Raw genomic sequence first — 11,587 nt, 5'->3', positions numbered from 1 at the left:
TAAAGAAGCTTCTAATAAAATTTAATTTCAGCAAGAGTATATATCATGTTTGTGTGTGTGTGTGTGTGTGTGTGTGCGCGCGTGCGTGTGTAAGTGTGCGTGCGTGGTGTGTGTGTAAGTGCGTGTATGTGGGGTGTGTGCCCGCTTGTGTGTGTGTGTGTGCGTGTATGTGTGTGTGGGGGTGTGTGTAAATGCGTGTGTGTGCGTGCGTGTGTGGTGTGTGCGGGTGTGTGTGCGTGCGTGTGTGTATGTGCGTGTGTGTGTGGTGTGTGTGTGAGTGTATATGCGTGTGTGTGTGTGCGTGTGTGTGTTTGCATGTGTGTGTGGTGTGTGTGTGTGTGCGTCTGTGTGTGTATTTGCGTGTGTGTGTGCGGGTGTGTGTGTGTGCTAGGTATGAATTATATTTGTGTTTTGTTTAGATTCAATTTTAGAGACAATTTTGGCTCATGTTCTTTTTCTTCAGAAAAAAGAATCTTGATTGGCGTAAGAGCCGCCAAAATTTCAATCTCTGTTTTGGGCGCAAGCCTCAATCGGTTTTGTTAGATACGAAATCTCCTGTCGAAATTTTGCTTTGCCATGTTAAGTTCTAATTTCGCTCATCTGATTCTCACGTGATATTTCCCTAATTAAGGCGCTAATAATTCCTAAAACAGCTGATCTTTTACTTCTTTTTAACCCGTTTCAAGCAGAAAGTGTTTTCATTGCTATCTAGGACCGCAAAATCTTGATTTTTATGTTTGTTCAAAACAACTGGATGACAACTTAGTCATTGCGCACAAAATTGACCTTAATTATTTGAAGATTTTCGTTTCTTGAAGAAATAATTGTATAATCTGCAAACACTGCAAGGAAAAACCATTGTTGAAAAAATTGTACTTCTACAGCAGATGAAAAAATTGTATGTGTACTCAAAAAAAACCAAGAAGACTGCAAGCTTTGAGTTACCAGCAAAAAAAACGAAGTACCAAAACTAGACCAGGAACAGGTACAAATATAATCGCCACTGGGGAAACAGTTACTCTATGGTTCCCCTGATAAATCTCGTTGTGTCCCCATGAAACATCTATCTTAAAAATTTGCTTGACTTTCAGCATATTTTGTGATGACTAAAAACTTTAGCCGAACTTGGCTATTTTCTATTTGGAAACAGATTTAGTTACGTCACGTTAATCGCATAAAATCATACTTACAGTACCCAAAAGTATCTGAATTTCTCAGAATTCAATACCATTAATTATGCCCAGTAAATAAAAATTCGTCGCAAAAATTCTGTTTAAATGCAGTGCATAACAAATAATTCAAAGGAGTTGATAGTCCCATTATATTTACTTCCAGAGAATTTGTCTCTTTTTACTTTAATCGAAAAAATATGGAGGAAGAATTTGGAATCTGCAATCAGAAAAACTCACATTTTTGGTACATCGGATTATACTTCAAAACAACGGAGACTGTCGGTAAACTATATTAAAAAATTATATATATTCAAATGAATTTTTATCCAAAAATTATGTCGAGAAAATTTTAACTCAGCTGTTGCAATCTTTCGGACCATAGAATGTAGATAAAAACAGATATATAGCTGACTTTCGAAGCAATCAATTGAGATTTTGAAACAATCATTAAAAATTGTCTTCGAAAAATTGATTTTTAAAAAAAAAAATGGCTCAATTCAAATTAGTCGCAAAATTCGAATATCGACGACCTTCAATTTATTGTTACATGTTTGTCAAAAAATTTGGTTATTGATTACCTTAACTATAATCGGGTCCTTCAATGACCCTGAAGGGTTTTAGGGTAACTTAACAGGAGCTGAAAATTAGCGTGCCTCATCTCAATACTCAACTTGCAAATCGTACGAACCGTCTCGATTGTATTCTGGATATAAAAACAAATGAAAAGTTATCATATTTGAGGAAAAAACGGCTAACAGCAACGAATATAAAACATCAATAATAATAAGCATTAGAGATGTTAACTAAGACTTATAAAAAAAGAGTTCAAGTAGCTGGCATCTAAAATTGGGTTTTATGGGTTTATCTCGATTCTATTTTGATTTTGTTTTTCATTTTTTAGGTTGCTTTGCTGAGCAAGTGCTGTTTAAAAGGACTTTGAGCACAATACGGGAAGAATGAAACTAGCCCACAGAAATCAAGATTTCATGCAATATAATGAACAAGCTGTGAACTTAGGCAAGGCGAAACAAGTTTTTATTCGACGATGTAAAAAATAGGATCACTGAAATAGCAGGCTTAGAAGCCGAGGACGGCTATTAAACAAGAAATCAAAGAAAAAGCGAATTGATAGGCGTCAAAATTGACATCAGCGGAGAAAAAGAAAAACTATCACAAACCACTTTTTACTGATCAAATGGCCAAAACATCTAGAAAATATCTTGAAAACCTATAAAGCTGCCATATGCTATAGGAAAACTAAAACAAAAATCTGGGTCATAAATAACACGCAATTTTGTTCACGTAGCAAAAATTGTTTTACACCTACTCTTCTCGCTGTCTCAAAATACTACATGAACAGGATACCACTCTCTTCCCTTGCTCCCATGTTCAAATACGTTGAACAATTTGAACTAAACACTTACGTGGCATTCACTGTATAAAATACAATGTAATTGAATTTGATATTGAACATAACCGGCAGATTTCAACAAAATAGCCGCAATAGCTTCGTAGATCTGCAGTTTCAAAAAGATAGTAAAAAAACAGACCAAAAAAGGAACTTTTCTTAAATGATGAGATGTTATATTTTGATTAGGAATCTGTTTTACTTATTGCTGCTTCCATTAGCTGCCCTCAAATAGCTTTCGATTAGAGTGACACCAATCACCTAACCTCATCTCTGTATTAAAGCTAAGAAAAGTCAATTTCAGAAATAGGTCATTTTTGAGAGTGAGGAAAGTCACGTGTGACCAAAAATTTAATCACGCGAATGAACCGAGTAAAACACTGTCTGATAAGAGTGAGAAATGACGTCTCAGACACAATTCAGTTGAAATTGCAAGAACGAATGAACAAAAAACATTTGAAATCATTGTGACGTCATATGGTCTTAACAAAAATCACGTTGACGAAAAAAATGCAGGAAAAGTCTTAAAAGAATTCAAAAATGGACTATGACTGAATAGGAAAAACCATTTAGAAAAAAATACGATGAAAAAAAAATTGAAAAAAAAACCAGCAAACATTGAAGTCAAATTGCCGCATATGAAAACCTAAGCGAGAAAGCGAATTTTTGTTCAAACGCCGTTTTCTCTTTCTGCTTTAAAATTAGACAGACAACATTTCACGCCACAGAACCACTCGATTTTTCGCTCCACTTCCTGTATCGGCGTGACCAAAATCACTTCAATTTGACTTCAAAAATCATGAAAATGTGTGAACAGATCTAAACAAAACTCAGCGCTCCAATACAATTCAAATCTTTGACCGTGTCCGGACAAAACAGTCCCAGACAAAACAGTCCCAGACAAATTAATCCCAAATTGCAAAATATTCCCAGACAAAACAGTCCCAGACAAAATAGTCCAACAAAACAGTCCCAGACAAAATAGTCCCGAATAAATATCGAAATAATTGTAAAAAGTAATCTAGAAACAATTAACAACCATAATCTATGAGTTAATTTTCTGAATGCTTTGTTTTTAATTGATATGAACGAGGATTACACCAAAAAGTTGTTTCAAAAAACATATTTTGGCTAAAACTATGTTGTAATCAGCTTAATATTTGTTCAATGAATTGCAATTATATAAATAACTAAAGTGGTTCCTGTGTTAATTGGTGTGCATATATTTAACTCTATGTTTAGTTCGGACTACTTTGTCTGGGACTCTTTTGTCTGTTTTCTTGGGACTGTTTTGTCTGTTTTCTTGGGACTGTTTTGTCTGGGAGTATTTTGCTATTCGTGACTGTTTTGTCCGGGACTGTTTTGTCTGTTCACCGATTTGACTTTTAAAAACCAAGAGAAGGCCAATAATATTCCCGGCTATCACTTTGCGGCTATTAATAAACAATTACGCGTCATGAACACTCCTCTTCTAGTTAAAATACAGCACCACAATAGGATTCAAATTACTTAAATTATAACTATTCAAAAACAAGAACGTAAAATAGCTACCCGCATTTTACAGCTTTCTAGTTATAATCAAAATTCATTCGTTATTGAACTATCAGAACATTTCATCAATTTATGAATCAGCACAAATTTATTCAATTCCAAGACAAATCAGAAGTCAAATTTCATCAGTTGAAAGCTGGTTTTTTAACCTTCCAAAAATCATGCAATTTGTTTCCTTTGTAGTCATTGATCTGAACAAGCAATCGTTCACACATCGCCGAATGCTTCCGCGGCATCATCATCTGATAGGGAACTGTGTCCTTCTCCAACCAATTCCCCTCTTTGATGTATTCCCACTTCATATTTAACATTTTACACCTCTATAGAGATATGCACTATTTTTGGTCTTTCCCATTATAGCCCCCCCCCCCCGCCCATGAAATTATAACCCCCCCCCCCATTATGGTATGATTACCATGATTGGGGGGGGGGGCTATAGGTTATCTGACCACTGAGCTGGGGGGCTATAATGGGAACGACCCCTAATTTCAATGGCTAGTCCCTTAGTCCCACCTCTTCTAAGGCTATAATAGCCAATATTAATACAAGAAGCGCATTAGTTGGTTCCCACATGATCATAAAAAAACAATGATTCTGTTCACAAGAGGAAAATGAAACAGTTCCTGAACAGGCTGCAATCATCAGAAATTAAGCTCAATCGACAACCGCGTTGCGGCTCAACGCATCAATATCCGCTTTCACAATAGTCTGCTCAGAAGGATCATCGTCAAAGGATACAACACGTGAAACATAATCATCGCCCTCTTGTCCCGGACCCAGAACAGAAGGATGAAGACTATCTTCTTTTGCAGCCCCAACAACTATTACAGGACTGGTCTCCCTACTCAGTTGATTAGCTGCCAATTTCCGGTTGACATGATCTTTATCACTGTCTATTAACTCGCTGTCATCCGCCTCCTTTGTTTTTGTATCTTTGTTCCCTGCGTAAAATCATTCTATTACATTCAGATCCCAACGCTTATCCTAATTGAGCAGTTTTGATTTGGCTTGCCATAAGTCCTTTGCTTCATATGAATGACTTTTTTTAAAGATCCCACGTTGAAAATTTAGATAACAATATTACTGACATGATAAGCACGATCAAGTTCTATGATCATGATAATCAGTTCTGTGATCACTGACATGTTCTGTTCACATTTCTGAGACACATTGTAAAGATGAAAACGCTGCCAATGATTAGATAACGAGTGACAAATTTTCCAGGAGCTTTATCAGGGGCTAAGCAGTAAGAATTCCCGCACAGTTCGTTCTTTAACTTGCGTACAAGAATCGTAGAACGACACATGCCTCACTAACGACAAACCTTTTTCATTCGGTTCAGTCTCCTCTGGTGTAAGAGCCTGTTTGAAAAAGAGCGCGTGAAGCCCCATACCCACCAGCGTTCCCACTATGGGTCCAATCCAGTGTACATAGTGATCCTTGAAGTCTTGGCTAACAATTGCTGGTCCCAATGCCCGGATAGGGTTCAAGGCACAGCCTGAGAAAGTGGCAGCAGCAATTGTGAGAGCGGTGTACACTATTGAGATCTCAAGAGTAGCTCCCAACTGGAATTGGTTTGAGGCTCTGTCCGGTTGGAATGAGTTGAAGACCTGCAAGAATGTAAGAGTTGATTAAGTCAGCTGTGACGAAACAGGAACATATTGAGGACGTGCAGCGGAATACTCGTATGCATATTATGTGGAAATCATTCAACTTCTATATCAACTTTGTTAATTCAATTTTCATATCAACAGTTGTGCAAAAAAACTTCAATTTTCATAACAGATCTTAAAAGCTACACATTTATACACAAGACTTTTACTGAATAATTTGAGTTTTATAATCTTAATATAATTTTACATACGTATAAGCTACAAGTACCTTTATGGGAGTACAGACAAAAAGTCAGAAAATAGAAAATTGAAAATGAGCTTGTTGATAATGAGCGGATTTTAATAAGAAACGTAAAACACGATTGACACGTTTTCAATTAAAGCTTGCCTTAGTTCTAGATAACATTTCAAGTTAGTCAAAATTCCCTCCAATTCACACCTGCATTGAGTAGAATGTGGAGAGGGTGCTTTCCATGACAATAGCTTGGTACCACTTGACTCCTTCTCCCACTCTTAACACCCCCAATTCACCCACCTTAGACCAGTCGGGGTAGCACAGACCATACAGTACTGCCGCTCCTGCAACGCCCCCTAAACACAATCAAGAAACTTCTTGGAAATGCTTTTTATAACAGAGTCATAAGATGAACGAACGACAACGAAAGACCAAAGATGCGCTATGAAAAAATTCGGATTTTTTACGTTTGTGCCCCCCCCCCCCCCAAATTAGTGGGCGCATATTATTTGCACACCCCAGACGCACGTGCCATATTTTTACATGAATTACTACGTAATGACACGTGCTCTGTAAATGGGGGGGGGGGGGGGGCGCAAAACGTACGGGGGGCACAAACGGAAAAGATCCAAAAATTCAAATTTTGATTGATTTCTAATAATCCTTATTTTCATGTCAATTTTCAGAAATAATGCATTTCTCTATACTAATTACTTTAAGACCTTCGATTAGAGATTATATTCTCAATTCAGATTGGTCGAGTAAGTGTAGAAGTCAATTTTTGTGCGATCAACCAAAAAATTATACCAAGAACAACACATATCATGCGCAAACACCTTAGTCTGCAGTTAGAAATTGCTGTCACTGAAAAATTGCTGTTTGCAGGCGTTGGCAACAAAATTGATGCAGAAGACGAACACTCAAACTCACAGCGCGACAGCTCCTAAAACACTCCAAGATATGGCAAAAGCCATTACGCCCCAAACAAATGACTACCTCCGAACAAATAATTAGGCTATATTAAAAAGAAAATATAAGAACCCTACCTCTAGTGCAATAAATATCGATAATCACCAGTCAAAACTTACATACAAACAAATAACTTTTTGAAAAATAAATGAGATTTACAAGAAAATTAAGTTTTTGCTCTCAATATCTACAACACCTGCAGTTGTAAGCCAAATAAAACACAATAACACGCTCAATCTACCCCTTCGGAGCGTAGCAGCCAAGAAATCCAACTTGCATGAAAAATTGAATGAAGCTCAATTCATGTAACTGCTCGATATCTTCAAAACCAGTAGACAGCAAACCGTCACATGTTTGAACAATGAGCAAAGCAGAAGAAACCAGAAAAATATAAATTATCTAAAACTTAGGTGTAGTCTTCAACACCTCATTATGTAGGCAGGTAAATTGCAATTAATATGCAAACGAATTATGTAATCAAATTATGGCTTCAACATAATCAATAACTGCCATAATAGCTTTACATTTACACCATCAAAGCATTTTCATTACACTTCGGGCTTACTTTCAAACGGACCTGTTTAAAACCGCTGACTTTATCAGTTTATCCTTATTACTTTATCTGTCGACAAGCTGAACAAATCTTTCAATAAAAGAAAGAGAAGTCATACAATTAATTCCCTGCATTTCGAAAAAAATAGGTAAATAACAGTATCAGACATCAATCGCTTCGCAGCGGTAATTATCAATAAATTATTGAACAAAGTTTTTACCAGCTCCAAATTTTTAATTACGGATTTATACTTCAAAAAGTGCAAGAACTTTTATTTGATCTTGCTCTTTAATTGAGCCGAAATTCAGCCATAGCTCGCAGATTGCCAGAAAGTAGCTGCAATTACTTCATAGATCTGCAGTTTCAAGAAGATAATAGAAAAATAAAAACAAAGATTTTTTTTTATTAATGGCTGAGATGTTGCATTTCGAAATCTGTGTAAATTATTGCTGCTTATATTAGCTGCTCTCAAAATATCTTCAATTAAGGTGACATGCACCCAGCCGGCCTTATCGCTTTGAATTAAAGTAAGGAAAAGTGATTTCGAAAGTGAGGAAAGTCGTTTCTGAGAGTTAGGTGAGTCAGGCTTGACCAAAATTCGATCAAGCAAATGAGAAAAACCCGCGCAACTAAGAGTGAAAATATCGTAACGCACGCAATTCAGTCAAAATGGCATGAATGAATCAACAACAGGCAGATTTGAAGTGATCGTGACGCCATATGGTCGCACCAAAAATACCGAAGAAAAGAAGAACCATACCAGGTAGAAATACGGATCCTAATCGAAAAGTCGTACAATGTAATCTCTAAATTTAGCTTATCGAAATCAGGAATGCAAAGAAAAAAACTTACAAACTAATCGACGGATAAAGTTCATTGTTCGAAAACAGATGTAAATGTTCTAAAACAGAAATCAATGTTCGAAAAGAAAGAATTCGAATTTCTAGTCATGTACAAATTTGCTTCAACTAAAAAATCCTGTAGGATACTAATACTCTACGAGTCGTGAAAAACCAAGAGAAGGCCGATAATATACTCAGTTATCAGCTTTGCGTTTATACTATTCGATAGCTGAAGGATTCAAACTGTTTCTGCATAAAATTGATCTTGTTTCCTACGCATACTGTAGATTATCATAAATAGTTGATGATCAGTCTCTATATTTCACTGCGAATTCTCCGTTTACTTTATATCAAAGTTAAAAGTTGAACATTATCATCAATTTTTTTGACTTTGTCAATTTTAAAATTTTGTAACAATCCCCAATGACGAAATGCAGGTTTTGTAACAAATACGGTCTAAAAGGTCTCCATAAAACAAATTTGACGCATAAAATTCTCAATTTACCCATTTCAAATAATTTCAAACCGAACTAGTCAAGAGTACGCAAGGAATCTATACTTGCGGGAGAAATCAATAGACAAACAGGGCTAATATGCATCAAATGATGACCTACCCAAATTTCCTTACCAGCAGTTTGGGCGAGGATGAACAAAAACGCCTCCAGTAGCGGGAACCTCTTCAGTATCACAAAGGCCATCGTGATGCAAGGATTCAAGTGACACCCACTCGTGGGTCCTATCATCACGTACAGAGCCGCAACCAGAAGTCCCCACACCAGCGAACTGGACAGGTACCCTGTGGGTGCTGATTGGTGTGCTTCGGTCACGACTGCCAGACAACCGAAGAGGACAAAGAAGAAAGAGCCCAGGAACTCTGCCATGAGACAGCGGAGGATCTTCTGCTTTGCTTGTTACGAGCGAGGTATTGAAGAGTTACGGTGGCCATGTTACGAATGCAGATTCCTGAGACGGAGTTGGTAACTACAGTTTCGGGTGCATATTAATAAGGCAACAACACTCCATATTACCAAGCTATAATATGTTATCGTCACCGGATATAAAGCTACGTGATCAAACAGGATCAAACAAATGTAAATACCCTGATAATAAACAAAACGTATCAAACAATTTTGAACAAGAAGAACGAACGAAAAAAGAATTCCTCGAGGAATCGAAAATCGCCAAATCATAAACAAGATATGCTAGAGAGCAGAAAATTATGAGAAATCTTGATAATTATAAAGGACTCGCCTCAATTATTTTTCAGACTGAAATTTACAGTAACAGGTTTTGTAGGCGGAATAAAAGTTAGATGGCTACCGTAAGCGAAGAACTCTCCCATCTCAGACTTTATCAGACTTCTAACCAGCGTCTGTGTGTCATTTTTAGTGAGTAATTCAGTGCTATAGCCTAATCTGAAAAACAAACCAGGAATGAGACAGAATACTCTTTGATATAAATTAATTTGATCATTTAATAATGACCAAATTTAATAGAGGACTATTCTAAAATGCTAAACCTTCGAGTACTTATCGTACTTTAATTACATTAAAAATTAATGACTCCCGACTACATCTGCGGGAAAGAAAATTGTTCGAGTCCGCTAATCTATAATAATCGTACTCTAATTAATCCCCGATATAACCAATTCAGAATAAGCTTTTTCATGGAGTTATGTAGATATCCTACTTCACTTAACAGACAATTGCATACAGGGAAACGAAGTGTTGACGGGACAGTTCTGGTAATTTTATCAGTAGCGTTAAGGTAACTTCTTTTTTCTGCAAGCCTAATAGAGGCACCACCCTATGGACAGGCAACGGCATTTTTGTGACCTCTCGAATGTGTTGTATATCTATACACTATTTCCGAAATAAAAATTATATTTTATTATCGAGGCTTGAAATTTCTGTTAATTTACGCTATTTTGGGTCACCGTTTTGGTCTGATTTCTTCAAATTTGCCTAACATTGTCTCATGCTATAATACACAAAAAGGCGCGAAAAGACAACTCCTTTCGATATAGCTACAATTGATATACGTATAAACAGATCATCTCTCGGCATTTTCGCCCAAATTCGTAAACGTTAAACAAAACTGATGCCGATAAAGATAATAAGCAAAAACGGGCATATAGTGCCTGGCTGAAAATTTTTTATAAAAAATGGCAAATAATGCTGCAAATTTGCAAAGAAAATAGCAAACAATGAAAACTTTAAATATCAAAGAAGACAAATGTGAAGGAGATAATTCTTACGTCTCCCAAATTGTCTCATCTGTCAAAATTGACGATATTAAAAATAATTAAAATAATCGTTACGTTTCTGTTCGTGGAAAAAACATCCTAATGCTCATTGCTGTGTAAAGCCTTTTCATTTAAACTTTTCAATGGTTAGCCACAAAATGAAAGAGTTACTGATGGCTTTAAAAAAAAACTTCTTTGTCAGCCGCGCAATTGTTGAAAGACAAAATAAACGGAAGAAACTCTCCAAAGGGATAAAAAAGAATGAAATTTGAAGCACAATGGGTAAAAACAAATTTATGCTATCAAAAATTTGCAAAACTGTGACTGTATATCATTCCCCAAAAGCCCTGTGTTTCGAGTTCAAGCCATTTTTCAGTTTATAATCTCTAGACCTTAATCTGCTGGCAATTAGTTTTATTTTTTCTGAATTTACAAGTAAATACTTTTCATAACCAGTCGGTTTAAAATAACAAGTCAGCTATAATAAAAAATTCTATATTTATAGTACAAAAGTTGAATCAAAACTAAGGGTTCCCTATTCTGCTAAACAAAACAAATTTTGAAGTAGCTAAAACAGATGCTGTTTTAACATATTAAAGTTCTTTTGAGATTTAACTTTCTTTATTTCAAGAGGACGTTTATTCAATTTCAGAATGCTTCTCTTGCTGAAAATTATGTGAACGATAGGCATTTCCTAAAAAGAATATCACTTATCTCCAAAACACTAGCAATTCTGCTAGTAAAACGTAAGATTTCATTGAAAGAAACTAACTATTTGGAATCACACAGTGTTAAAAATTCAATTAATATTTCAAAGAAAAAGGAAAGAAAGCTTTTTTCTTTGTTTCATAAAATTTTTATCGGCTGTTTTTTTGGATTCCCTTAGATCAATTTTTTTTCGGTTAAATTGAAAGTTTAAAGAAGTACAAAAATCTAAAGCCTAAAAGGGGAATAATAGCAGGACAAAGAGCTTGCAAAAAGTTTTTAAAAATATAATTT

General features: G+C 35.9%; 1 protein-coding gene across 1 annotated transcript; it reads right to left on the bottom strand.

The window, feature by feature from the left end:
- Positions 1 to 4,592: 4,592 nt before the first annotated feature.
- Positions 4,593 to 9,754, bottom strand: LOC142342429 (aquaporin AQPAn.G-like). The gene is made up of 5 exons (XM_075393750.1): positions 9,664 to 9,754; positions 8,972 to 9,250; positions 6,184 to 6,335; positions 5,456 to 5,741; positions 4,593 to 5,072 (listed from the first exon to the last, which is right to left on the bottom strand). The coding sequence occupies exons 1-5, from the start codon at positions 9,683 to 9,685 to the stop codon at positions 4,786 to 4,788; spliced, it is 1,026 nt and encodes a 341-aa protein (XP_075249865.1). The 5' UTR covers positions 9,686 to 9,754; the 3' UTR covers positions 4,593 to 4,785.
- Positions 9,755 to 11,587: the final 1,833 nt, after the last annotated feature.

Source organism: Convolutriloba macropyga, chromosome 7 (genome assembly GCF_964194025.1).
Source record: "Convolutriloba macropyga chromosome 7, txConMacr16.3, whole genome shotgun sequence".
In the NCBI taxonomy this organism is placed as follows: domain Eukaryota; kingdom Metazoa; phylum Xenacoelomorpha; order Acoela; family Convolutidae; genus Convolutriloba; species Convolutriloba macropyga.
The sequence above is the reverse complement of the archived record's forward strand: the minus strand, read 5'-3'. Positions and strand labels throughout refer to the sequence as shown.

What these genes read in the sequence shown, in the direction of transcription:
- LOC142342429 (XM_075393750.1), bottom strand. Translation starts at nt 9,685, where the DNA reads ATGGGAGAGTTCTTCGCTTACG. An exon ending in GGGAGAGTTCTTCGCTTACG is followed by an intron (nt 9,251 to 9,663) that starts GTAGCCATCTAA and finishes GCTCGTAACAAG; the next exon opens with CAAAGCAGAAGATCCTCCGC. An exon ending in GACTGAACCGAATGAAAAAG is followed by an intron (nt 5,073 to 5,455) that starts GTTTGTCGTTAG and finishes GATTTTACGCAG; the next exon opens with GGAACAAAGATACAAAAACA.